This window comes from Dermacentor albipictus, chromosome 10 (assembly GCF_038994185.2).
Source record: "Dermacentor albipictus isolate Rhodes 1998 colony chromosome 10, USDA_Dalb.pri_finalv2, whole genome shotgun sequence".
Taxonomy (NCBI): domain Eukaryota; kingdom Metazoa; phylum Arthropoda; class Arachnida; order Ixodida; family Ixodidae; genus Dermacentor; species Dermacentor albipictus.
The window spans coordinates 34855483-34883069 of record NC_091830.1 but is presented as its reverse complement, the minus strand read 5'-3'; the positions used below and the strand labels follow the sequence as shown (position 1 = coordinate 34883069).

The 27587-nt window shown below is 43.3% G+C and overlaps 1 protein-coding gene across 2 annotated transcripts; it reads right to left on the bottom strand.

Annotated features, from left to right (window-relative positions):
- Nucleotides 1–1056: 1056 nt before the first annotated feature.
- Nucleotides 1057–26496, bottom strand: LOC139050878 (receptor-type tyrosine-protein phosphatase H-like). Of its 2 annotated transcripts, none has more exons than XM_070527680.1 (12): nt 26361–26496; nt 26229–26280; nt 17758–18045; nt 16738–17019; nt 15103–15387; nt 10146–10445; nt 8630–8905; nt 7826–8128; nt 5962–6225; nt 4455–4739; nt 2739–2847; nt 1057–1971 (listed from the first exon to the last, which is right to left on the bottom strand). In XM_070527680.1, exons 1-12 carry the CDS (start codon nt 26451–26453, stop codon nt 1845–1847), a joined length of 2664 nt encoding a protein of 887 aa, XP_070383781.1. In that variant the 5' UTR covers nt 26454–26496; the 3' UTR covers nt 1057–1844. The 2 variants fall into 2 exon arrangements, with proteins under 2 accessions (XP_070383781.1, XP_070383780.1); XM_070527679.1 differs by having other exon boundaries at nt 1058–1974.
- Between the last annotated feature and the right edge of the window lie 1091 nt (nt 26497–27587).

Here is a 27587-nt window from a genome sequence, read left to right as displayed (position 1 = left end):
TAGTGGCCCGAACTGTCCACGCCACTTGATCAAAAGCACTTGCAGCGGTGAATCCGCCGCACTGTCTTGGCTCGGTTTCTCCATGGCCCTGTGTTTGCGTTCTGTGCGTAAAACACCGTACTGTAGGGCGCCGTTTTACTCACCGGCGGCAGCAAAGAGCGGTGATGGCACGTGCAACGTCACCATTCGCCCGGTTGGATGGCCGGAAATTTGAATTGCGATAGAGGTATTCGGACCCTTCAGAAGCAATTTTCTCGTAAACGAAGTCTTGTCTGGGCACAGAACAATCGTTTCAAGGTTTCTGAAATGGTATTTATACGGTCCATGCCGACTTAGTCTTTGCCTTTAGGCTGCCTTTAATCAGTAGAGACATGACATTTACTAATTTTCATTCAAATATTTCATTTTATATAAATAGATGTCCTTCATATATAAAAAAAATATTGGCATGCCTAGGATGTCTTAAATGTTTTACTATAATATCTTTTCTGTGAAGAATTTTTTATTTCGCTTCCCAGGAGATGGCTCACCATATTGTCCAATGTCACAAGCAAAATTTGATTTTGGCGAAAATCCTAGGGATGCTATAATGAAATTTACAAGAATGATGACTTCTGGGGAGGGCTCTAGTCCTGCCCAGTTTTAAACGACTACAAATATGTTACCGGTCAATTTCTAATTTTTCGGCGTTATAAATAGGTCCTCGACCTCTAAAAGAGAAAAATTAGAGTCAAGCCATGAATCACTCTATATGTTTTCCGGTAATAGCTTTTCTACCAAATAAGTTTGGTTCGCTTCCCAAGAGGTGCATGGGTGATGACGCCGAAGGCGGCACGTTGGAGCAGAAATCACGGTTTTTGTTTTTACGCTCACTCCTTCTCACTCACTCTTACTCTTTTCTGCTGCGCAGGCACATCGGATGACGCAACATGTACCACGACATCAGACAACCGAAGAAGTAGCTGGCGACTTTGGGCAACATGGTATGCTTTCGCTCTCATGGCTCGAACGTTACTGCCAGCCAATTTTTTCCCATTTGCATGGCGAAGGAGCTTAAGTTATGCAGCTGCAAAAACTAACATGTTTTCAAATGAGCACTCACATCGCTAAAATATTATCGAGCATGACGAAGCGATCGGTCACTGTGTATCAACTTGCACTCGTCGTACGACAGCTGTACTGCACGCTAACAAGCGAAGAGCCCTCCAAGTGAGAGAATATCGCTCCCGGCCAACAAAGACAGTTGCATTTATTGACTTGACAGTGCCGTAAGCAGATGTGCGTCAAGCATTTCTGAGGCTGAAACGACATTTCGCAGACTTGAGAAGCATGGCGCTCGCCTCATTTTGAGTACGACCGAATTGAAACAAATTGGCACCCGACCAACATGGGCACAATAATGTGACATTAGCTACAGAATGCCTTGTCCGATTGGCGAACCTCCTTGTAAGGAATGCCATGTACGAGTGGCAAACAAGCTAGTTGCTTTCACTACAAACAGTGTGTTGGGTACAGCGATTGGCATTAAATTTTGCTTTCAGCAGTAACACTCAACATAACGACAGTGAGAACTATGGGCTGCTTGAGTATTAACGTCATTAACTTAACCTGAGTGACATGGAAGAATGCAACCCAACATGGAACTTTAAAAGTGAGGCTGGTCCTTCTCGCAGCATTGCGAAGTAGTGTATAGACATAGACCTCAGTGGTCGATGGTGGCTTCTGTGTAATTTGCACTTCATAGGTAGCAGACCAAAAAAAAATAAAGAAATATTGCGAGTGAAAAATTGTCATGTGGATGCACCACCCAAAACAACGCAATAAGAGTGATTCATTTTACATTTTCAGCTAAAAAGTCGATCATCCAGTTCGTCTTGTCCGAAGACGCCCATAGGGCAAAGTTTCCGGCGGATCCTTAGCCATGGCTTCATGGCGTGGAGCTCCGCTTCATCTTCCATGGAAGGTGTCCTTCTTCTAAAAACAGAATCCACATGAAGTTGAAAATTGCATTTCCGAAGCAAGGAAAAGAAGGTAATCGGTAACTTCAAACTTTAACGTGTAGTGCATGGGGATATTTAACAGAAACTAAACTGCTCATTGACAACGAAACATAGCTATATTTACCCCGTTGTAATAAATTATTGTTGCAAAAAGCAAAAAGGCACATAGTGGACTTCGATATTTCCTTGTTTTTAAATCAAAAATACTACACAAGTTTTTTTTGTCTACTATAGCTCGATGCACAACGACCGAATTTTGAATATTCACACACACCGCAAAATCCTGCGGTGAAAGATTGCACTAAATAAATATGAAAACATTGATTCGCATTTTTTTAGACATATAGTCTCTTCTTAAAAAGAAATGCATGGTTTCACTATAATCTAAGTAAAATTTTAGAATGTGGTCATTTTTTAGAAGAAAAGGACTCAGTATGAGAACATCGACGTCCGTACCATGACGTAGCCCTGATCACGTACTAAATACCCGCTTGCGCGCCTCACATACACGGGAGTTCGTGAGGCCCTTCAAAAAATTTTTACGCCACCGTCTGCTTTTATAAAAAAGGTTACGCCCCAATTAAAACATTCCTATATTGTATTTCCACTTCAGAGTTAGCTCGCTGTATTGAGACAGCGATTAGCTTTCTTCACGTTCAAAAGTTCGCTGTAGTCATCGATTATTTGAAATGCATGCTGCCGTCGGTTCAGAAATAAGACAAAAAGAACCATACTAACCTAATATCTGTCCTGAACTGCTGCCATAGAAAGTATACTGCGACAGCACAGATGGTAACGAAGAATGACACTACACCTATGATCAGCCACAGAGAGGTTGTACTTATTGCTGAAAAATAAAATCAAGGGGGTGGTTAGAAACACAGTTCTCATATTTACTTTTCTTGTCAAATTGTACGCCAAAAGGAACATGGAAACAAAGAAGGGAAGGGATAAGAAGTGATAGACACGTGTAACACACAACACATGTAGTTATTGTAATGAACATTTTTGGTATGCAGATGCACAGCTCAAAAATGGCAAGTATGCATTGTAGTTCAAAATGAGACAATTATTTTCAGAAGCCTACGTCGCCTGCAAATATTCACATCTGTAAACGCTTGCGAACAATCGGGGATGAACATTAAACGCTGGCGCCGTAGAATCCCAGTGGAAATGCCATAGCAGAGAAACTGACGAAACGCTATGCCTTTTGTGGACCGCTATATCTTAGCTAAAATGTAAATGCTATTATTTAAAGCAATCTGTTTCCTTAATTTTCATATGGCACTTGAAAAGTGCGCATCATGTAGGGCATCCCATATAGTGACCTCGTCACGTCTCCAAAGCTAGTGGCTGCCTCGGATCAGTGAAAACGAATCTCGACCGTCATCCTCCTACAAATGCCCACGCTGCGACCAATGCGCAACGCTCTGGACTTGCACATGTCGCGCTTTGGGATCAATGGGTTTGCGCAAAAACACCAGAGCTCACACACAAAGCACATCCCACCACTGGGCAATGGGAAGCAGCGCTGTCTAGCTCAATCTGGTCAACCGAGCGAGAAAGGCAGCTGAGGTCTGCTGGACTCCTAGACTGTAGTACCACCCACTGCAGAAAGGAGGAGCTACCTACTCTCGTGTGCTCGTGTGCTCTTGTGTACAAAGTTTTTCCCTGCCGTACCGGAGACACTGTATGTGACTTGTGACATCATGATTGACCATGACTTTACATCCCCACTTCATTGTGCGACAACAATAATAGCGAAGTGTGTGTATTTCATTTCATGAACGCAGAACACCCAGTTATTTTTTGGCAAGAAATTTCTGTGCCCCCCTCAGATTTGTCCAGGGCTCCAGACATGAAGGTATCAGTTCTGGAGTGTTAAACGAAAACATTGCACTCAATATTGAGAATGGTTATTTTGTCAGACAATATTATTGAACAAGTATCTTAGTTTTGTAGAACTTGGTTTCAATGAAGGAGTCATTCGAAGGTCAAATATGTCGAAAGCTTGATGTCTCGACAATTACATCAACGACTGCAATGTTACTTTCAGTCCATTTTACAAATATCAATGTAATGTAAGGATTCGTTAACATAATACCCTCTTCCTCTACCCAAAGCTACTTAATATTACCAGGAAACCTGCATCAGGGCCTATTTTGGTCACAGAAGACCAGCACCAGGATAATGGCTATCGGTAGTTACAGCACAAGAGCTGCTTCTTAGAAACACCGTATGGTACATTCAAAAATTGGTGTCGCGTGTTGTAACTAGCTCTTCAGACAGCGGCAAGTAGGGCAAGAGCTTGCCTTCACTATTGATTTAAAGAGAACGGCCGGTTAAGTTGCACAGTCTGCATATCATCATAGTTGTAATGTGCAGCATACTTACTTCAAAAAGGCTCTAAACCGACAACCAATAATATGGAATGAATGTAGCATCTCTACTTGCCATCACTTGAAGTAGACGCTCTGAGCGTCGCAGAAGGGCCTCGTTTTTCTTTCTGGAATCCATAGTTGAAGGCGAACACGGAGACTATGTACAACATTCCAGGGCTCAGTTGGGTTGCGTTGTACGATAAATCTGTCGTCACTGCTCCGAACGAAACGTTTCGCCCGACGACGCTGACGTTGAAGCCGTCGATGGGGCCGTTGGGCACTTCCGGTCGTTCCCACTCAAAGTAAATCCATTCCGCGCCAACAGATTCGGTAGTGAGCCATAGCGGCTTTGATGGCGCTGCGGAGAGCATGTACGCAGGCATGACTGGTTACTGGTTTCTAGTTGGTATTAGAAAAATTAGGCATATAAAAGGGGTTGTAAACCTATAGTTTAGGAGTCTTGTTGGAGATGGGTGGTGACTGGCCTCACAGAGCTTGTCTGTGTTTTATTAGGTTCGTTGTGTCAATTCTCGGCCTTTATTGTCGATTGCTCGTATTTGTTCATGGCAAACACCCACTACACTGTAGTGGTGTAGAAAAATTAGTTAGAGCTAATGCCACCAAATATGCGCATTACTTAAGAACTGCACAGCCAACTTTTTTGTTAGAAGCCTTGCGCTTTAATTGCCCGGGCATTGTAAACTGATTATGAGCGGCACACTTAAGACACAATTGAATGACTCTATTATAAATCACGCGATCTACCATCCCAAGTAAAGCAGGGTGGGCTTAGAGTTTAAAAATCGGCACAGCAGATGACAAATTTCAGTCTTACATTTCTGCCTTATCGTTCTCTTCACCTACTACAATACTAAAAGAAGACAGACTCACGTGCGCACCCACCGATGCACAAAGATCAGTAACTCTTTCTTATGAATTTGCTCACGAAAGCTAGAAGTGCATAAATATTTACGGACTCCAAAATGCTGTAATAATTTACCGTGAAAGGTGAGTATTGTGCATTCCTGCTTAAAGCGTTACTTGTGGTATTAACGCTTATTTATCGACGAAAAAGACACATGATGCAATATTTGCTGATACACTGCAAATATATACAATGCAGGTTTGGTACACTGCTCACTGATTCACTTTACAACGACGGAGCCTCCAAACAACACTCTCCCAAGGAGTGTTTGCTGAAATAACACAGTCGTATGCAACGCAACATGTTCAAAGCAGGTAAGTGCATTTTAGCGTGCATTCTGCAAATAGTCTATAGCCTTGTGCCACGGCACAATTTTTTTTTTTACAAACCAGAAAAATTCACTGACATGATTCTATGAAGAATACTGCGATGCGCTACCGATTACCAGTCATTTTAAGCGATATAATTTAATGTGGCCTGCATATTATTAGTTAAACCATTTCGGTTTACGTTTCGCTTTTTTAAGTTTTTAGACAAGAATACTGCAGCTATCTGAGTCAAGCCTTCTTATTGTTTGTCACTGTTAAAATGCTTCTGTTAGGAGCTATTTCATTTGAATTCCTACTATTCCAGGAACGTATCTAGGAGAGCTTACCTGACACGTCTGTTCTAAATGAAGTGGATCTTGCTTGACCGCAACCAGTCTCTTGTGCACATGAAGACACGCCGACGACATATTTAGTCCAAGGGTGGAGGTTGCTTAAGTTAAACTTCGTGTCCGTAGTAGGAAAACTGCCTTTTCCTTCGAGAGAAATTCTATAAGATGTAATATTATATCTAGGGTCTTCTGCTTTCTCCCAGTAAACTGCTGCGTCCGTTTCTTCAATATCACGTGTAGTTGGATATGGTGGGAAGGGTCCTGCAAAAATTAGGTGAATAATTTACAGCATTAGTTAACATTTACTGTGTGTTTATCGAAATAAAAAAAATGACCGCTCAATATATGCATCCAGCCAAGGTATAGTTATCGTGTTACACGGCTCAAACATAACACATCACGAAAGTGATTCGTATACGCAGTATTGTCATAAATAATCATTCATTTCATTCAGCTTTTGTGCTGTTTGTGCAACTGTACAGAATGCGCATAAATTAAACGCTGGATTTGATGAGAAGTACCTTTTTTTAACAAATAATTTCCAGTAACGATTGCAATTCTTTCATTAGGAAAAAATAGAAATTTTAGGTTGTTCCTTTCGTCGTCAGCGCCCGGGCTCCTTTTCATGAAAAACCAATATAGGCGAAGTCCCAGAATTGGTGACATGACGAACTGCAAAAAAGGCTGTGATGCACAAGATTACGTGTTCTAAATTTATTCAAACATTTGCGTTTTAGATGTGCTGCCACTACACTAACTGGGACAATTAAACGCACAGAGGTGTTATCTAGAAATCACACTTAAAGGAAGTGTTCTCTTTTTTTTCGATGGCTGAACAACACGGTTAGGGAGGACCCAAACGTTGCTTGGCGCCTCAAGGTGTCACTTGTATTTGCCTTGACTGGAACGTGGGTATAATAACGCGTTTTGAAGACAGGACGCAGAAAGAATGCACACAGGACATTCGGTGTCTGTCCTGTGTGCATTCTTTCTGTGTCCTGTCCTCAAAACGAGCCGTTATAACCATATTCGATCAAGCCAAGAACAAAATAGCCCATCTAAGTCGGTTAGTGGGCATTTTGTGTTTGTTCTCATTGCTTCTGTGCTGTCTTACACTATGCCTTTCTAGTCCCACTGAAGAATTAGATGACAAATAGAGAGAAAGACCAAGCAAGTAATAAAGAATGAGACAGATAACTGGAAAGACAGGTAATGTAACCAGGTTGCACCTCGTTTCCTAAACTACCATGGGGAAGGAGGAAGCGGGCAGAAATACAAAAAGTGAAAGGGTAAACTAGAACATCGTTAAATGCGCAATCAAATGCCGTCACAGAGCCAAGTCGTCTTTAAATATCGCAGTAATGCTATGGTGTCGTTCTGTGAACATGACTGTCAAGTGCATGGTCCCAATTCCATTTCTTTCATGAACGCTATGTCATACCGTCGGCTTGAATTGACACGCAAAATCTGTCTTCTATCATCAAAACAATGACAGTAGATGGTGACATGTGCTATTCGCTTATCGCAATCACAGAAGTGGCATATGGCACAGTTCATTATGATAGCACGAAAACAATGGGTGCTTGTAAAGGTGACGCCCAGCTCAAAGCGACACAGTCAAGTTGCATAGCATTGGGATGGATCAGGCAATAGTCGGGAACAGATTAATTGTTATGGCCTTAAAATGTGTTGGTAGGATATGGTATTATTGGTGAATAATTTTTCTAAAATAATTTATTCATCAATAATGATGTGAAAACAGACAGCCTAGAAAATATAGGCATGCAATGTGAATGGGCGCGTCCTAGTTACAAGTGTAAAACTCATTTAGGCTCTCTAAAATGTGTTTGCGCAGCCTTACCATTGCCAAGGGATTCGAAGGTAGTAGAAATTCCAGGACCAAACAGTTTTTCTTGTTCTGGCTTTCTAACATTGTAGGCGTTGATGGCACAATGAAAATACGTAAACTGAGATCCCACATCAAGGGTAACATTGGTCGTGACTCCATCTGCAAGAATTTGGGTTGTGATGTTCGAGTCTTCGTTCACGACTTGGATAAGGTACCCGTCGATGGGGCCATTTGGCTGCGCTGGCTGTTCCCACTTGAACGTCACTTTTACAAAATCAGTGACTGAGGCGCTGAAGTTTCCCACCTCAGATGGTGCTGGAAGGGGAAGCAAGGTAAAAGTTGAAGCATTCAATAAAATCGTTTAACATGAGCTGAATCCTGTGGCTTAGTACGACATGTTTTCTTTGCGCATGCGAACATAATATCAGGTTTGAATAATTCTCGCCTATCAGTTCTAGCCTTGTCATTACGTACAATATCTCTGCGTTGACCAGCCAAGCTTTTGAAAAAGCGCAAAGGCGTTGCAACTTTAGAAGTAAAAATATAGTTAAGATGAAATACAGGCCCAAATACATTACACACAAGCGCAAACCTGGCTATCTTCAGTGCGAAAATATGCTAGTTTTTGAATTTCTGGTTATCCTAACAAAACTACAGCGCCATAAAAATGTGAGTAATGCACACTTCATTTTACTCGTTGGTTAACTGAACAAAAACAGATTACCATGCTCTCGCGGAGAGGCTGGATGATATGCTCTACAGTTCATAAAGCTAGTATGCACGGCCGTAAATATAGGAATCAACACCTGAACTTACCAGCAACGTCCGTGTAGTCATTAACTACCTTATCCAGGCCACAGTAATCGGCACAGTTTTGTATTGAGATATTGTATCTCTGTCCAGGTGTCAGGTTGGTGACGTTATACTGAATAACGTCTTTGTCACTCAATCTGGGGCAGTCATTTTCGTATTCCTCGCTCACGTAGGCTGCCAGCACTCGCACGTGACAGTTGGGTGCCTTTGGATCTCTTGGCCACGAGTACGCCAAGCTCATCGTAGTTCGTTCAATAAGTGTGACATTTTCAGGGGGACCTGTGTATAATCGACAGGCATCAGAAATCGAGAAAAGCAAACTGTTGATAAACCAAATTGTGTTCGTCAGGCGAACATTTCGCATCAATCCTAAGAAGACATATATATTGAGAATGCCCTTCTTAAGTATGTAGTCCGCAGAATATGTAACCATGGTAAATTATGTTGCATAAGAATAATAAGTTATCTTATACGACATACCATGCGTCATTATTCTTGTAGGCATTTTCTCTTCCTTAGTTTGTGCGATGGTTGCCTTTCAGCTGAAGACCACTAGAACCAAGTATTACGTCTGATGGCTATGTACATGGCACATATGGTTAAACAAGTGTCAGCTGAAATGCTGTGAAGTGTTCTTAAGCAAAATTACATTTGCCAACCTGATTTTTATGTATCATACAGTGCAAAGATTGCACATTAAAGGGCATTCTTCACTCTGGGACAAGGACATTAGGCGCTCAGCTCTATCCTATGCAGTGCACGCCTTCTGCGGATTCGCCAACTTCGTTCTTCTTTTTGACGAAAAGAATTGTTGGTTATTAGCGCAGGCATCTTGGTGTGAGCTTACCATGTTAGAAAATTTAAAAACAACACGTTGAGTTTCAAGCTAATCGGGGGTGTTTTCCTCTCAACGATTGCATGCCCTCGTGTTATACTTTATTTCCGCAGCAGAGAACTAACAAACTAATGCATCATGGGCGAGTTGATAAGTCATACTGATCTATGAAACAGCTCCCACAGCGACAAATGTACGCGAGAAATTGAAGAAACAAGTCATAATCCGCCAAGCCTGCGTTTGTGTATATCATCTGTTTTCTTACATCAAAAAGAAATATATTCTACTTAATCTAAGCAGAGAAAATGGTGCTGGTAATGTGGCTTTGAGAACATGTAGGTATGTATGGAACCGTAAAATTTTAATTTTTGTCAGTAAGAGCGCGCCCTCGTACGTGCCTTTGTATGTCTTACTGAGCTCTTCCCTTCTAAAGCACTGCGGCGCCTAAATAATATTATCTCTAAAATTGAACAATATCTCTCAATAGTTCACCGATTTTTTATGCCGAAGTCTTCTAAACACTATTGTACTGAAGTTTCATAAAAGTGCAGCAGTAAGTGCAAAAGCATTCAATGTACATTTTAACTGCTGCAAAAGTATCATTTTCAATGCCTTTATCTGCTCAAGAAGTATCTAGGTACGCATCATGCAAGCACTATTATCAGATGATTTTTTCGCGCATACCTATGCCATTTGTTGTAACAGAAAATGTGGTGATGGTGCCGTTGTTCCGCTGGGTTCCATTGTAAGCAAAAGCCCAAACTTTACAATCGAATGTTGCTACCTGCTCTTCAAGGTCTAACGAGATGTTCACGTGCTTCTCTGCTTCCGGTATTTCAATCGTTCTCACTGCGCGAAAATCATTTTCCACGCAGTGCAACACGTAGCCATCATAATCGACGCTCGCAAGTGGTCCATCCCAATTTGCGGCGAGGATTGTCACATTGTCGATTTCATATCTTAAGTCACGAACTGGGCCGGGATCTGCAAATAATAAAAGTTCGGCAGATGTTAGACTCTTGTAACACAAGAAGGTGAAAGCCTGCTGCACACTTGGTAATACATGAAGGTATACTATTGGCGTTATAGTTTTTGTAAGAGTTATTGGTAAAGCAGTGGGTTATACAATCGGCGCTAGTCTTCTTGCGAGACATAACGATCCACAATGAGAAGTACACGTGTGCTACTAAGGCGACCTCCTCACTAAGGCGCAGAGGCGCCCGCTTCATCCGCAGTAACGTGCATGTGCGGCCATCCTCGCGAACCGCAAGAGGCGCGCACGCTCCTCCATCGCTCGCCGCCGTCAATGGCCGCCGCCGCTCCGACTGTGACGTCAGTGCGCAGAGCGTGCGCGGCCGCTTTTGTGCGCAACCGCACCTGGCGCGACAGCAATTACAAAAGTCTAAATCCGCCACACACTCAAGACTGCTCAGGTGTGGCAATGAGGACGCATTATACCGGTTGTAGACCTCCGAACGTCATCAACGCGCTCATTTCATACACTCGTCACGTGGCGCCACCTCCACCGCGTCGTCAAGGGCACCGCCGAATGACGCATGCACGTGTGATACGTGTGAGACGTGTGCAGTCATGCACGCACTGGGCACACTTTAGTAAGTCAGAACCGCGGTGCAACCTTGGCTTCCGGGAAGCATGCTCGTCTCACACCCCAAAGGCCCGGGGCTCAATTACCCCCGAGAACGAAATGTACAAAAATTCTTCGCAAAGGCAGTAGTTTAGTTCGTTTACAAGGACCTCTGTGATATGATCTGGTGTCCTAGAAACATCACCGATGGCAGCATCATGCTCTTCTGGAGCGTCCTTGTGCATTTGAGCAGCAGCCGCATCAGTTTGTGCTCCAATTACCCTTCCCTTAGTTTCTGAAAGACATCTCTCGCCGTTCGGGTGGCTCTTCCGGCTGCCCCATCAGACTGCGAGTTGAAGGAGGCAGTTCTGACGTGCGACATGTTTTTTTTTTTAGCAAATGTTGCAAATTTACGACTTAGGAACTGTTTTCTCTGAACGGAAACCATTGCTCAGAGCACGCCAAATCGGATGAATATGTCCTGAAAACAGAGGCCTGTAGCTGTCATCGTGACTTGCTTGAAAGGAAGAGCTTGTATTCACTTTGTGTGGGAATGAATTCACAAGCACCATATTGCCTTCTATCAGACCGTCAGTGGTATTTCCCATTCAGTGGCTTGCAGTACCGCAACTCCAGCCTTCTCCAGCAGAGTTAACAGGTGCCCCCCGCACAACCTTAGTCCAGTGCAACCTAGTACTACGAGTGTGCATTTAACTTATACATCTCGATGTGTATCAACTAGCTGAATTTCATCTAAAACAAGCAGCGCTCCAGCGCCGCACGAAAGTTTCACATGTGACGGCAAGTTTACGCTTGCAATGCTTATCGAAAACCTAGCAGTCAAGCTATGACGCCGGCTGTTGATCCTGTGTCTACTTCTATTGCTAGTTCTACACCGGCCCGATTGAACGTTGGGCGAATTGGCGGCTCGGGACATTTTGTTCTCGCCGACCGCAATGTAGTACATATAAACACATATTCGTAGAAATTCACCAAAGCGGTTTCTTGTAGTGTTAAATTTTTGCCATGAAGCGCAGGCGCAGCAGCCCCGAATTCCTTATCACGGCGGCTGGGGCACTTTATTTGCGAGATTTCCACGTTAGCTACAGTCATAACAGCGGGGCTCGACCAAGCGGCAGCTGTTAGCGTCATGCTTGAAGCTTCCACGACTTCCGCATTCACGACAGACTGCCTTTACAATGCTTTATCTCGGTATTGGCCGGCGATGCACTTGCCTTTCTTAATAACGGTGTTACTTCCTACGAAAGTCTCGGGTCGTTTCACGCGGCTTCAGCAGATATTGTTATCGCCTCGGCTTCTTTATAGCGTTAGCTCTTTCTTTACTAGAAGTTCTTTCCGTACCGCGCTTGAGCCTACACCACAGACAATCCTATCTCGGATCATCGTGTCGAGCCGACTGTCGAAGTAGCAGTCGTCTGCGATGCGGTGGATCTCGACGAGGAAAGCGTGAGTACATTCGCCTTCCAGTTGCAACGACTGAAGAATCTGTAGCTCGGGGCAAATTGGTTGCGTTGAGGGTCGTCGTCTCCATTGAAGGCTTCTATAAAATTATCATAACCGAAGGAGCTTAGCACGCACGGAGCTACTTTTCTGGCAAGGATTTGAATAGTCTCCGTGCTCAGTGGAGACACAAGTGCTCTCTTCTTACTTGACTCAGTGATGTCACACACTTCGATATACGCCTCCACTTTGGGCAGGTATGGCCTCCACTTATCTGTGCTTTCGCCAAAGCTCGGGAGCATTTGGAAGGTAATGGGAGTCATTGCCACGGCTGTCTTCACGGCCACAGTGTTCAGGTTTGCCTCGACTATGTGGCTGTCATTTTCACTCGTCGCCACTGAAACGTACACGCGGCCTGTAGGAACGTAACGCATCTACACATCTTCGAACCACAGAGGCAAGAACCAACGTTTATTATCAACTGTGGGGTGCTTATACAGCAATCGAGGAGGGAGGGAATTGAAAGGGAACAGAACAAGCAGACAGAGCAGTCTGTAGCGTAGACTATGACAGAGTGGCCGATACAACAGTCCTGCTCTGAGAAATCGTGAATTTTTCAAAAAGCTCACTTCGACATGAAAGGCGCTCTAGTTTCTTTGAATTATGAGAGCGCGTGGGTTGTTTAGCTAGTGATCTTGAAGAAAGCATAAATGAAGGAATGACACACACATCTAGCTTTTGCAGCAGGGAGGCGCAACTCCTACGTGCCCTAAATGTGAGGGGAATTTGAGGGCACAAATAATAAAAACAGAAGCGTCATTACGTGACGCTTCTGAGTATTGATAATAATAAGACGATGGAACCAATGAAGACTTTTTAGGCGTCTTCCAAGCTCTCAAACGATTTCTAGGGTACTACTAACGTTGATTTTAGTTCGCCGAAATTGAACAGTAAGCCCGGAAAATAGCGTTAGTGAAGAGAAAGACGTCACAAAACTTTGAAAACTTAAAAGAAAGCTTGCAATAATGAAGTTCATAAACATTGTAAACATTATAAATACGGAATCTCTTAATAAATGCATAGACACCCTGCAAGACAATTGCCGCTAGGTAAGCGATATGCGCGGCATTATTCTAATTTGATAAATATGTGGCGGGACTGGTTTTACAAGAGAACGTGAACCTTTTTTGCACCTCATCGATATGCTGCTGCGAACTCTCAAGCAGCTTGAATAACCTTTTCGGACCAATGCTGGTGAAGTCCTTCCCGTGAGCATGCACTGTGACGATACTTGGCCCTCTCTTCGTTCTAACACTTCACTAAAATAGAAGTTGCCGCCACCTTAGAAGTCGTCACACGAATCCGCTAATCTCAGCCTCGCAAATAGCTACCTTAAGAAGGGTTTGAACTCGAGCTTGATGGTACTGCTTCATGGCAAAATGCAGTGCGGTACAAACTTTAGTAAGAAAGTGTATCAACAAGCAGCGCTCCTGTTGTATCGTCGATCGCGCCCTTTTATTTCTTCGCGCTGTTTTTCGCTATGGCACACACAGCTATCGCCATCCTCCGGTAATCGGACGACGAAGTGAACACTGTGTTAGCAAGCTCTCAACCCAGATGGCGACACCAGTCCACTTCTCTGATTCAACTAGATCAACACGCCCTTTAGCGTGCGGCGATTGTCTGCTGCAAGTACTTTTCGTAGTTTTCGCTGCGATTTCATTTATCTAACAAGCATGTACCACATACAAGTTGTCATAATAGTCGAGATAACAAGAAAAAGGAAAGAAAAATGAATATTTCAGCACTATCTGGGCAGGCACTAGCCAAGGTATTCAAACGGATGAAAATAAGCATGCATTTACTACACGGCCAAAAGAGTGCCCAAAAAAATTGTGCTTCAGTATTATATGTTTTTTTGAGATGTCCTTATTGACCAACACCAACAGTCAGATAACTTGTAGCTACAGTTTCAGGCTTGTAATTTTCGTTACTCACAGTTATCGGGCAAGTGTTTTAGCCATGCCGTAAACGAGCAGAAAGAAGTACGGGGAAATCAAAGTAATTATACAAGTAAAAATAAAACCAACAATGTTTTGATCACCAAGAAGTGAAGGCAGATGAACCTTATAGCACTGTGAACACTGGAATCTTTTTACCAAAGGTTACCTCTTTTTCCCGATGAGCACTCTGTGGCTTTTGTTATGCAAAATTTCTTAAATCTGTGAGGGGCACGTATCACGTGGAGTTATCCTGCAGTTAAGAAATTAAATTAGGTACTTTCTCTAGAAATAGAAGCAAGATCTAGTTCAGTAGCCTTCACTAGATTTAGCTTTGGAGAAGTGCCAGAACGGTGGAGGAGGAGAGTAGTGAAACATTACATATAACGACAGTTACGCCACAAGGTGGATCGACTGAATGTATGATCGCTGTATTTGACTTACATAGTTCGACCATAGAGTACGTACTTTATTCGAGCACACGTGGTGGAAAAACAGCACCAATTGGTATCTCGCACGTTTGTGGAACACCTATCAGCAACAAAATGGGGTTCGGGACATCAGGTCCTATGTAATAACACTAAGAGATACTTACTCAACGAATATGTCGATGCAGCTTGTTCGGTTTGTGGACCGATGCATGTCCGGTTGCCGTAAGTGACCTGGCCGTTGCTTTTTACATCGTAAGTTGTTTCCGGAAGTAAGCCTGTAAAAGTAGCTTGGTGAAGGGCGCCTGAGACGTTGTAATTTTGGCAGTGTTGGTTTGATGGACCAAACCAGCAGATGGCAAAGTGGATCTCGTGTGTCCAATTTGACTGCCATGTGGCTTTCAGCGTTTCTGGACTCACTCCGTTGACTACCACGTCGGCGAGCAGCGGAACTGTAAAAAAACACGAATGTAAACAAATGGCAGTCGCTGTAGAACACAGTATGCGCGACAGTTGAGACTGCAACAAGTTCATTGTTTATCCCTCAATATCTACTTTTATTCACACACATTTTTCCGGAAATTTTTATTAACGAAAGAGATGTTTTGTATCCAGAAAACAGAACTGGACAAATATATAAGCATCGATGTCACCTTCTCTGGTTGGTTGCAGTGCAACGCAAACTTAACGCGTGTTAATTCGACCAGGATAATAGACAGTATTGACTAGCGTTATTTTTCACCAGACATATATTCGCACCTCAAAATGTGGTTTCACATCATTTACACACAAAACTGTATAGAAGGACTGTTAACTGTGGTCACTGCGGCGCTCAGTTAACCTTTTAATGCAATATTTATTGCTGTAGCATACTGCCGGAGTTCTTGAAAGGAAGCGTAGCCGCTATGAAATTGTATTGCTTATGTCGTCCTCTAAAATACGAGCGCCCCACATCGTTTTGCATGAAAGGGCACTGAATTTTTTTTTCCGAAGTGTGATCCTGTTACCAGAATGAGACGTGAAAAACGAGGTAATTGACACAAACAAAAACTACGTGAGCCATAACAGCTGCGACTTCTCACTACGGTCGGAACATTGATGAAAACTGCCAGTGCCAAAGCCTCTCAATTTGCTTTAAAATTTGAGCTGCCGAGAAGTCAAGCCTAATATTTGTACATAGAGCGACGAAACTGTGCGAAAATAATGTAATTTCTGCTCCGTAAAATTATTCCTTTATAATGTATACCAAAGTATTTAGGGAATTACAGCTATGCGGAATAGTATGCCACACTTTTCAGCTAAGTTTGATACCTGCTCAAAAGTACCATAATCCGCACACAGTTACATGTAGTATAGTCAAGCATAGAAGGCACTTCTAGGCTAGAAATATCCGCCTGATTTTTCAGCATGAGAGAGCATAGGGCTATAACTGCCTTTACCATGCTGCGACAAGCAATGCACTTCGAGGTTTCAGATATTTCTTAACGTTGATGTAAACAGAGTAAGTACTTCAATAAAGCGCTTGTGTCTCGTCCTTGTTACTTTGTGGTTGCATGTGTTTGCGCTGTTACAATTATTATGTCAAGAGTAAGTATTAATACGAATTACGGTAGGTTAAGTATATATATATATATATATATATATATATATATATATATATATATATATATATATATATATATATATATGTGTGTGTGTGTGTGTGTGTGTATATATATATAACCCGGAATATAAATTGACAGTGTAAAAATATTTTGAGTAAGAAATGCTATGCAAAATTGAAAAAAAGAGAGAAAGCTTGCCTTGCGGGAAAGACGTGGCATTCGCCGTCACCTCTTCGCTATGTACATTTAGTCCAGAAATCTTTCCAATCGCGCTCACGTGTAGTCGATACTGGACGTCCAAATCTTTTGCCAAAAAGCTGTACAGGCGCACGTTCTTTTTCACGATAGTCGAGTCACATTTCGTTCCTGACAGCCAGCAGATCGTAAGATTAAATCCAGCTTCGTTCTGGTGTGTGTAAGACCACGTCGCTTGTAGACTGCCATCACATCCAGCAACGAAACTAAGGTTGGCCACAGGATCTGTTCATAATGAGGGAAGGAAGAAATTTAACTCGTGCCTAATAAAGTGCTTATACGGTCAAAAACTAGCATTTGCATATAGTTATTGGCTTGTTTTTTGCTCATCTCTGTCTTCACCACGTTGCAATTGGAGTACGGAAGCCAGAGAAAGTACTAAAAAATCCAGCGTATAACATGACATGCTAAAATTGTAAGTGGTAGATATGCTAGATAAGCAAGAGGAGGGCTCTCTTAACTCTATTGTCCACATAATCACACAATGCCAAAGGGGGTTTCGAACAAATCACAATTCAACACTGTTACATGAAAATGAAAGGATAAATCAAATTATCTGCATGTGAATTTCATATGGTAGTTTGGGTTAGCGTCATTGACATAAATCATAACATAAAACAGTGAACGACAACAAGAATCCATGAAGCATATATTGACTATTTCTTAATAGAACAAGTAAATCACTGATAACTTTTATAACGAGTACTTGTAGCAAGTAAACTTATTTAGACGTAGTCATACATCTGTTATTATAAGTGCTGTGCCTTCTGTTGAAAGTGAAGGAAGTCCACCCCGAAAGTGTCCACTGAGTATCAAAGAGAGGGTGAATGTGTGCTGTAGGATTTAGCGCAGTTCTTCGCACAACGTGATGATTGTGGTTCTGGAAACAGAGGGGCCTCGTGACCTTTTGTTTTTCATTCACGAATGCGCTCTTGAAGCATCATTGAAGAAAAAAAAACTCACGCAACCCCAACGTAGTGATGTTGAATGACACAGTGGTTCCGTTTTGGTCTTTAGAAAACGCCCACACTTCGCATTCGAATGATTCCACTTGATACTGTAACTCCAGGCTTGCTTGAACAATCTCTGATGCGGTGGAAACATCAGTTTTCCTGGAGCTCTGGCGTCCTAGGTTTGTGCATTCTAAGGTGTATCCTGTAATCTCTTCTTTGGTGACAGGTCGATTCCAGGTTGCCGTGAGGGCGGTGACATTGACAATTCGATAAGAGAGCTTCTCTACAGGACCAATGTCTGAAACAAACAAATATGCATTTGTGCGTCTGAGAAACCTTATCATTAGCCGAGCAAAAGCTTAAAATGGTGACCTTTATTTTTTTTTTCTATTACCCAGGCAGCACACCAGCATTGGTCCAACCATGGCCCAATGCTGGCAGAAATTGGTACCAATGTTGGACCAATGTTGGCATATTGGCAAAGTGCAACCCAATTACAGAGGCTAGAAGGTTTTCCTAGTGTCGTGAACGGCCGCCATTTCAAGGGGCCCCTGTGAAACCAGTTTGGATGCACTGCGTAGGTGGCGCTGCAGCTACCAGGCGAGTTTTGGCCGCGCTGTTCTAGGCGCGCCGTTCGCCCAGCCAGTTGGCAAGTGCGCGCGAGCTGGGATTTGTGCGTGATTTGTTTGTGCCTCTAGATGCACGTGTAATAATGCCGACAAAAAAGGTCGCACGTGTTTCGTGCCGCTCTGCAAAGGTGGCTACAAGTCGTCGAAAGAAAAAGTGTCGTTCCGCGCCCCGTCCGACCCTCATCGGTCGCAAGAATGGGCTCGAAACATAACGCGAGATGACAAGGCTCTCGACGAAACCTGTGTCGTGTGCTCAAGGCATTTCAACGAACGCTACATTCAAAACACGAGATAAATTGCTACTTTGTCCCGGCTGTTAGATTGAGCCTCTCTCACCTCGCCAACACACACAGTATGGAAAAGCGTACTTCTCGAAACCCTGCAATGTGACGACGTCCTATATGCAATACTTGCCTACGATGCAAATACTCAAGAAAGCTTATCTTGAACCAGTTCAGCTGGCAGTATAAGAAACGACTAACGACTTTGAAACAAATAAATGCAAGGAAGCGAAAATCCCTTGACTTATTCCGCCCCCCCCCCAAAAAAAAAAAAACTTTCAACAAGACCGTCAAAGACCTCCGGGTACTCCCGCAGTCCATCCCAACTATTCTGCTGGAGGAGAAAATCGGAGGCCTTCCTCCAAATCAGCACCTTGGTGTGAAGGCATGTTTCGAGGCAGATTCCAGAAAGTCAACCCGGGGCATGCGGTTCAATCAGCTGTGGGTGTTGGAATGTATCCTCATGCGGATGAGGAGCCCACAGCTCCTGATCCGCATTTGCAAAGGGACAACGTCTGAAACATCGACACGACAGAACGGTTTTTAAAACTAATGGAAAGACTAATTTTTATAATGTCGTCTAGAATCCCATCAAAAGGCCTTCGTGCTGATTCAAGAAGTGCACAGTTTTTTAATGAGTTTATTGTTTTTCTCAATGAATGGGAAGAATATGCTGCACAGCATGGTGGCGGCTTTTTAAGGGCGGGAACTGCCCTTGGGCTGCGTGTAACGCTGCAAAGCACACTGCCGCTTGTAAAATACCTAACCACGTCCCTGCAATACAAGTACTTGTTGACCGCAAACCTAAGCCAAGACAGGATGGGGAATGTATTTGGTATTGCGTGCCAGTGCTTCGGTTGCAATGATCATCCATTAGTGGTGCAGTTTTTGATAATTATCAACAACCTGGCTTTCTACAGCCTCGCAAAGCCTCCAAAAGGAGCAAAAGTACTTGCAGAAGTAGTGACTGCCCTCTTGCAGCCATCTCATGTCCCCAAACAAAAAATTGCGCGAATAACTGAACTTGTCGATAATTTACTGGATGGCGGAAACTTGGCTTCTGCAGCATGCAGAGCTGCTCGAGGAGCACAGCAGCCTGAGCGATCCTCAGGGCTGTGTAGACAAAAAAAAAAGTGACAGCAGACTAATCTTTTTATGTAGCTGGGTATGTTGTAAGAAAAATCCTTAAAAGATTCCCTTGCCCTCAATGTGCAACTTGTTTCAGCACTTTGTCTTTGCAAGCCGAGTCAAACAACAATACCTTGCTTACTCGAAATTTTGACCATGGAGGCTTAGTTTATCCATCAAGGCCAATTAAACAGCTCATAGCAAAGCTTGAGGACGCATTTACGGTGTTTTTCAGTCACAATAAGCTACACGCAGATAGCATGGTCAGCTTTCTGCATTTTCTTCAGGGACGTGAGCTTCAAGGTGAGAGCTGCGAGGAGCATGGACGTCGAATTCCGACAGAAGTGATGAAGTTTTACGCCTTGACTAGGATGCATTTTCTTGTAAAGTCAGTAAACAAAGCGCGCAGCGATAAAAGAAAAAGCTGCTGAAAATGAGGCGCTGTCGGTAGCCTCGCACAGGGCACTTCCCACAAGGAAAGGCATTAGTATATTGTTGCCATGGAACCTTGTGTAATAAAGACATTCCGCCCTGCAATTTGTCCCGCTTCATTTTCTCGTTTCGGTATCATGTACAAGATGTGTTCTTACGCTTCTTTACGGCGCAGTAGGTCGGGCCCGATGTGACGCTTGCATTTGCTCCTGCCGCGGCACGCTCTCGGCGTTACAGCGAGTCCGTGTCGAATCTAAATGACAAGAGAACCTAAGCCAGAGTTTGCACTGTCTTTAGCACTTTAACGCCTTGTCAAAGCAGTGACAGTAGCACACACACGATCAACCGACTGAACCAGAGAGCACTACCCCCATGAGAGCTTGCGCCTGCCCGCGCGCCAGCGGGCGGTAGCGCCATCTGCCTTGCGCATAGCAAGTTATTTCAGCTGCGCCGGCTCGGTCGTGACACTAGGAAAACCTTCTAGCCTCTATAACCCAATCCAATGCTGGCCCAGCGTTAAAGCCAAGATTGGACCAATGTTATGCCAATGCAGCAGCCATTGTGCTGCCAGCGTAGGACCAGCGTTAAAGCCAAGATTGGACCAATGTTATGCCAATGCAGCAGCCATTGTGCTGCCAGCGTAGGACCAGCGTTAAAGCCAAGATTGGACCAATGTTATGCCAATGCAGCAGCCATCGTAGGACCAGCGTTAAAGCCAAGATTGGGCCAATGTTATGCCAATGCAGCAGCCATCGTGCTGCCAGCGTAGGACCAGTGTTGAGCCATATCGTTGCCATTATTAATGCCAGCTTTGAGCCAATGCCCTTTGCATGACGAATATTCTAGATATGCTGGCTTTAGAGCACGCACATATTCTTACCGCAAACATTTTGCTAGCGGCATTTTTTGTAGCAATTGTCCCCTTACCGTCTTCCTCAATAGTAGCTAGGAAAGCTCGACAAAAAGATGTCAAGAAGCAGAAGTCATATATGATTGCAAATAATAATAAAAGAATACTGAAATTGACGTTTATGACAGTTTATTTGCGAATAAATTTTCACAAACAGGCATTTTCCGTGGACCTTGATGGGTGACGCTCGGTTATCTTCAAACAGTTTATTTACAGGCACTGCCCTCAGGATAGGAATTGGGCAAGGTGCCGAGGACGGTGGGCTGGCCAGGGGTTTCAGGGCAGGGAGCTGACGTCGGTAGGCAGGTTTGTCAGTGCTTGGATGACAGCGGGCTTATCAGGCCCCCGAGGACCACGATAACGCGGTGGTTTCGTTGATATTGCCACCATATCCCATAGCGACTTCACCATTACTTGGAGGAAATGTTTGCACTGTAAAATGAAAAGAAACATTGTCAGAGATGTTGGTATGACAAATGTATGTGGGAGAGTTTTCATTTGAAAAATCGCCATACTGCAACAATATTATAAGTCTGAGCAGAGAGATCGAAGGGGTGAATAAAGAAACTTTCTTGCAAGAGATTTGTCAAGTAACACTTCTTAATATTTCGACATATATGGCATTCCTTGTACAAGGTGTAACGTAATATTTAGAACAGACATAAAATGCGCAGGATCCGTCCGCTTTGTTTACAGCCCACACCTAGTCAGCGTAGCACTTTATAATTAAAAATTGCAGCAAAACCTGCTGCAGCACAAAAAGCCCACTTTCAGACTGTGTAGACAGAATGCGGCCTTCGTGCGAAATTTTTAATGTGGAAACCGAGAAGTTCCGTCAAGAAACACTAGTAAAAGAAGCATTTATTATGCGAAAAGAAAGAAATATTGTCAGCTGGAAATGATGCTTGACCTATACCAGTGAGAAGAAGCGTGGTTCCTCGGTATCACTAGCAGGATCAGGCCGCGCGCGTGGCTTGATAAAATCATAGCCCTGAAATTTGGGTGAAATTCACAGAGATTTACACGTGGTTCTACTCCAGGCACTATTCAAAGGCTGCAAATAAAAAGAGCTATTTAATTACAGGCACTCTACATTAGCCAGGCCTGTTTCAGTAATATTTATACCACGTGATATTGCTTGGGTGATATTGCTTCTGATAAAACTTATAACATGCGCAAAACAAATGCACTCACCATTGTATGATCCATGCTTCTTTGTATCCGAGCTCATCCCACATCGAAGACGGTGGCCACGAGCGCCTACTTTTTTTCTAATTGTTGTTTCGCCTATATTAATTCTAACACTCACAAAAATTCGTGGCCACATTGCTGCGTATTTCAAGATGTAGGCTTCTCAGTAGGAATGACGACCGCAAGCGAGCATTTTTCACGAGAGCAGTGCGCTGGCGAGAACGGACAAGACGGCAAGCACTCAGGTGGTGTTGCACCCAGTCGGCGTGCTAGCGACGCATAGAAGGAAAGAGTGAAAGGAAAGGGTGAACGAAAAATACGGCGTAAACGCCACTTTCACCCGCTGGACCTAGCCCGACCGGGTTTTGGGGTGGCAGCGATGGAGGGCGACAAGGAGGACAATAGTGACCCCGCCGCTTTCCCCCATGCTTCCGAGAGCACCCAATCCGACACAGCAGCTTATGGCTGTCTGAACGCTTGACTGATAGCATTGACCAGGCTCACCTGGGTGCATGGGGGAGAGGCAAGGGGGGGCTGAAGGACGGAAAGCTAGGCCGAAAAAAAAAATCCGGAATGCGCCGTGCCTACTAAAGGCAAAGACAAGAGGTTGTTGACACGCAAATGCCAAAACGTGCAATTAATTTTTTTTTCTGTCAGGGGCATTCATACAAGGAGCTTACTACACATGCACGAACAAACAAATATATTAGAATAGAATCATGATGATTATGTCGCCGCAACATGCCATGCATGCTAAACAAACAAACAATAGTTTCACTAATGCATATGCGCTCCATCTCGATGCAATATAAAACGGTTCCATCAGCTCTGAGGCACTGTAATTCTCGATTCTCCTCAGAATCCTGACCAACCAAAGCCGCGAAGCGTACATGCAAAAAATACAGTGCGCAGGCAAATACGCAATACCGTTGCTTCTTATGGAAAGCTCAAGTTCTTATTCACGATCAATAAAGCAGCGGCTAAATTTATGCGACTTCCCCTGCTTGCTACGTGGTACACTGGCTTTTCTCTTTAGGGGACACATTTCGGTAAAGGAGAAGTGCAATAATGGCGGTGTACCATTCATGGAGTTGACATGGGAGAACATATTTTTGGTTCCTGCGCAGTGTGCCTGTGATCAGTGCGTTAGTTTTCAAAACACGTTGTTCAATCTCAGCAAGTCGTAGAGCACTAAAAGCCGACAAGGCGAAAATTAGCTTATTACGGGCCAATGTCCTCCAAAGAAAGCCAACTAGTAACCCATATTGGCAAATCCATACGAAAGTCGGTCCAATAATTCCCGCCTTGTTGAACGGCAGTGCCAATATTGTTTACTGACTGTGTAAAGTGGGCCAACATTGGATCTCTATCAGAATGGCACAGCCAATATTGTTTACTGACTGTGCAAAGTGGGCCAACATTGGATCTCTATCAGAATGGCACAGCCAATATTGTTTACTGACTGTGTAAAGTGGGCCAACATTGGATCTCTATCAGAATGGCACAGCCAATATTGTTTACTGACTGTGTAATGTGGGCCAACGTTGGATCTCTATCAGAATGGCACAGCCAATATTGGCGCCACGCTGTTAACCTTAGGCCAACATTGGGCCAGGAACCAGAATGGCACTGCCAATATTGGAACCACGCTGTTAATCTTAGGCCGTCATTGGGCCAAGAAGTGCCAATATGTTTCCAACGTTGGCCCAACGTGACGTGCCACCTGGGTACTGTTACGACAACCAATCCATAAGTTTTGATGGCTGTGAACTAGCTTTAACATGTATACTTTATTTCTGCAGACGAGTGACGCACACATTCCTTGCTTCTTACTACTCTGGTTAAAAATGTTGATTTCTCAGCAATACATAGAACAGTGGATTGGTTCTATAGCAGCTAATCTTGATGTCTATTGACCATCAGGTGCTGATTAGAAAAAACATTTTTTTATTATTTTCACATGGTATGTACGGATCGTGATGATTCATGAATTAGTAAATATGACCATGTATCCGCATTTTATAACCAATGTAAATGCGCGAGTCAAAAATCTAGCAAAACAGTATGTAATGACAAAGTTTGCCTGCAGAAGTGACGGCTACGTACTACCCTTCCTGTACATTTTTGTGACCCTTACTACAACGTGGAATTCCAGGCCCGAGCACTGACCCTAAGATTGCTCAACAGTGTGTGCGCACTTCTATGAAGTGCTTCTTTCCCAAGCTCTCAGCGATGGCTACGAAAGCTAAGCCTAAGTGATACCAGATTCTCAGGTTGCATGATGCATCACTGATGATTATGACGTATCATTGGGCTAAAGCACGGGGCCAATAAGACTGTGCGCCATGAATTCGGGTTTTCACAGCAGGTTTAAGTAAACACTATCTCAAAAATACTTTGTAAAAAGGGAATTCGGAGACCTGCTAGCGCTGTTTTTATTGCAGTGAGCAAATAATGTTCGTTTTTATAAGTTCTTGCGAATGCCTAAACACAATGAGATCAGTAAAGATGGTTAAGAAAGAGTGAGCAGCAATGCAGAACTACCAACCACACACCCTCCGTAACCCTATTTTAGCTTCCTTAGAGTGTGTTTGTAATAGAAGATATGAGGTAAGTAACAGCAAATCTGCCTGCAGTGTGTGTTTGTCCGCAGTAAAGCAGCACGGACCACCGCTTTACGCCCAAGGAAAATATTAAGGGTGGCTCACATATGTATTTTTTAAGTGATCATCTGCTCGTATATGTTTGCTGCGTGTTTACCTGAACGATGTCGACTTGCATATATCTCTGCAACTCACCACCTATCTATTGTCTTTTACAGTTTTACTTAAATCTCGTGGTGCACATAACTATTTCACTGCTTATCTAAGACAAAGCGCATATACTAGATTACTAAAAATAAAGAAATCAACGCGCTTTTTTTTTACTGAGCACGCGCTTTCAAATGTATAACCTGTGAATGCAGGCAGCAACGTCAAACTGATCTGGCCGTTGTTCGTCCTAAGGCACTAGAATTTTAAGGCATTAGAAGAAATGTTCAAGAGTTTTAGCTATATTTTAATTAATTCAAACAACAGTCCTAGTATCCAAGCTTGTTTCCAATAAATGCTTAGTGCTTCAGAACCAATGGCAAACTGAACCATCGTTCTTAAGGACCTAGGTGTCTAGTGCTACAGCTAGGTCAATAGGCTGGGTGTACCTTCAATGACTAATATCGTTGAAAGCGTGGAAACAGCGCAAGAAGCGAGGGCGCATAAACACACCACATAAACTTCAGTCTGCTAGCAGCATTCTTTGTGCATTGTATAAGCACCACACAAGATCCATAACAACACCTGGTTAGCCACAAGAATGTCGTTTGTCAAAAACACTATACGTAAGAAAAAACGTTAAAAACATAAAATGTGCTAAAGAAAATAAGGAAACGAAAATATTACTAGTAAAGTTCAGCCTAGAAATGCTTGTCTCATTGTGCCACTTGCACAGCTTAATAACTAAGACATTATATGCACGGCAATGATACGCAATTTCTTTTGCGGCTAGGTTCCTAAGCAGCGTGCTGATGTTTTCGTTACTAGCGTAACTTTTATATATTTATAAATATTTTATAGGAAGTGCACCTATTTCCTTTTCCTTGTCTGATCCTTTTGGCTTGCTTAGTGTTTTCGATAATCTGTCGTCAGGAGTCAAACCGTGCGTTGTTATGGAAAGTATTCTATTGGGCGATGCACTTAGCAAAGACAGTTGTTAGTAAAACAGCGCTTGTGTGGCATCTTCTTTGTTGTCGTGCTCCTGGGTTTTCTAAGACCAACCGTCAAACCGAACAAACTAGCCTTTTGCAGGTTATACCCTACATGCGACTACCTCAATACGCTATCAGAACACCGAAGAGAAAAGTAATGTAACTCACCGGCGTGATCAGAGTAGCCACTGGAAACGATTCCGTCAACATAGGCTTGAACCTGAAGTCAAACGTACATGCCGTAACAGTGGAATAAGATAACTTCAACACCACTCAAAAACTATAAATGATAACTCTCACCGTTAACGCCGTCTTATCAATATTCGAGAACAGTGCAACAAAGCACAGAAACACGCGCAATTTTATGGGATTCGCAGCGACGTCGACTTCCATCTCAAACGTCAAAATGGAACGGCTACTGGACTAGAAATCCTTTCTATCAACGCGGGAACTATCAGCTCGCTGCAGCAACTGCGATAAGAATCATTGTTGTACCAGGGCCAAGAAGCGATATCAACAGACAACACAGCCAGCTTCGGCGCTTTCCACTGATTGAACGCCGAAGAAAAAAAAACATGAAGCATAGAGCTTGGACTCTGGAACTATGCGTCACGACGAATTTAGGTTGTAAGCGAAGCTAACGTATAAAGCCAACAATGACACCAAGGACAACATGGGCGAAATTAGTTACACTGAGTAATTGAATTAAGGAAATGATAAATTAATGATAATGAGAGTAGATGAAACAACAAGTTGCCGCAGGTGGTAACTGTTCCCCATCTGCGGCAAGTGGTTTTTTCATCCACTTTCATTTTGATTAATTTATCCTTTCGTTAATTAAATGAGCAAGTACAAGTCTTTCCCCTATGTTGTCCTTGGTGTCATTGTTGGCTTCGTATGATATGCCTAATAAAAATCGGGCCCCCGAATAACCCCTTCTCGTTGATTACATAACGAGGGTCTCGAATCCGGCCTTCAGGTAGCTTGTGTGCGTTTATTAACCAAAGACCTTCACCCACAAAGTTCACGTACACGTAACGTCTGCGGCAGATAGCATATTCCAGATCCGCCGCCAAGATTTGTGATTGGCGGCACTGGTTAACACTGCTAGGGGTTGTTCTAGTAATAAATGCACAAATACCTAAGGAAGTGGATGGGAAAACGGCGCCGCCATAGCTCAATTGATAGTGCATCGCAAACGTAATGCAAATACGTGGGATCGTACCCAACCTGCGGCAAGTAGTTTTTTTCATTCACTTTCATTTTCATTATATTCACAATTTCTTCATTTCAATTAGCAAGTACAAGTCGCTTTCCCCGCGTTATCCTTGGCGTCATTGTTTGTTTTGGCTTATAATAATATGAATGATAAATATTGGGCCCCTTAGAGAACGCCTTTTATTCTGGTTTATATATACATATATATAGTACATCTTGACAATGCTGTTTGACGCTTCAGAATCCTTACAACACTGTGACTTGCTTTCTATTCATTCGCGGAGAGGCTTGTCCATCTTGCCACTTTCA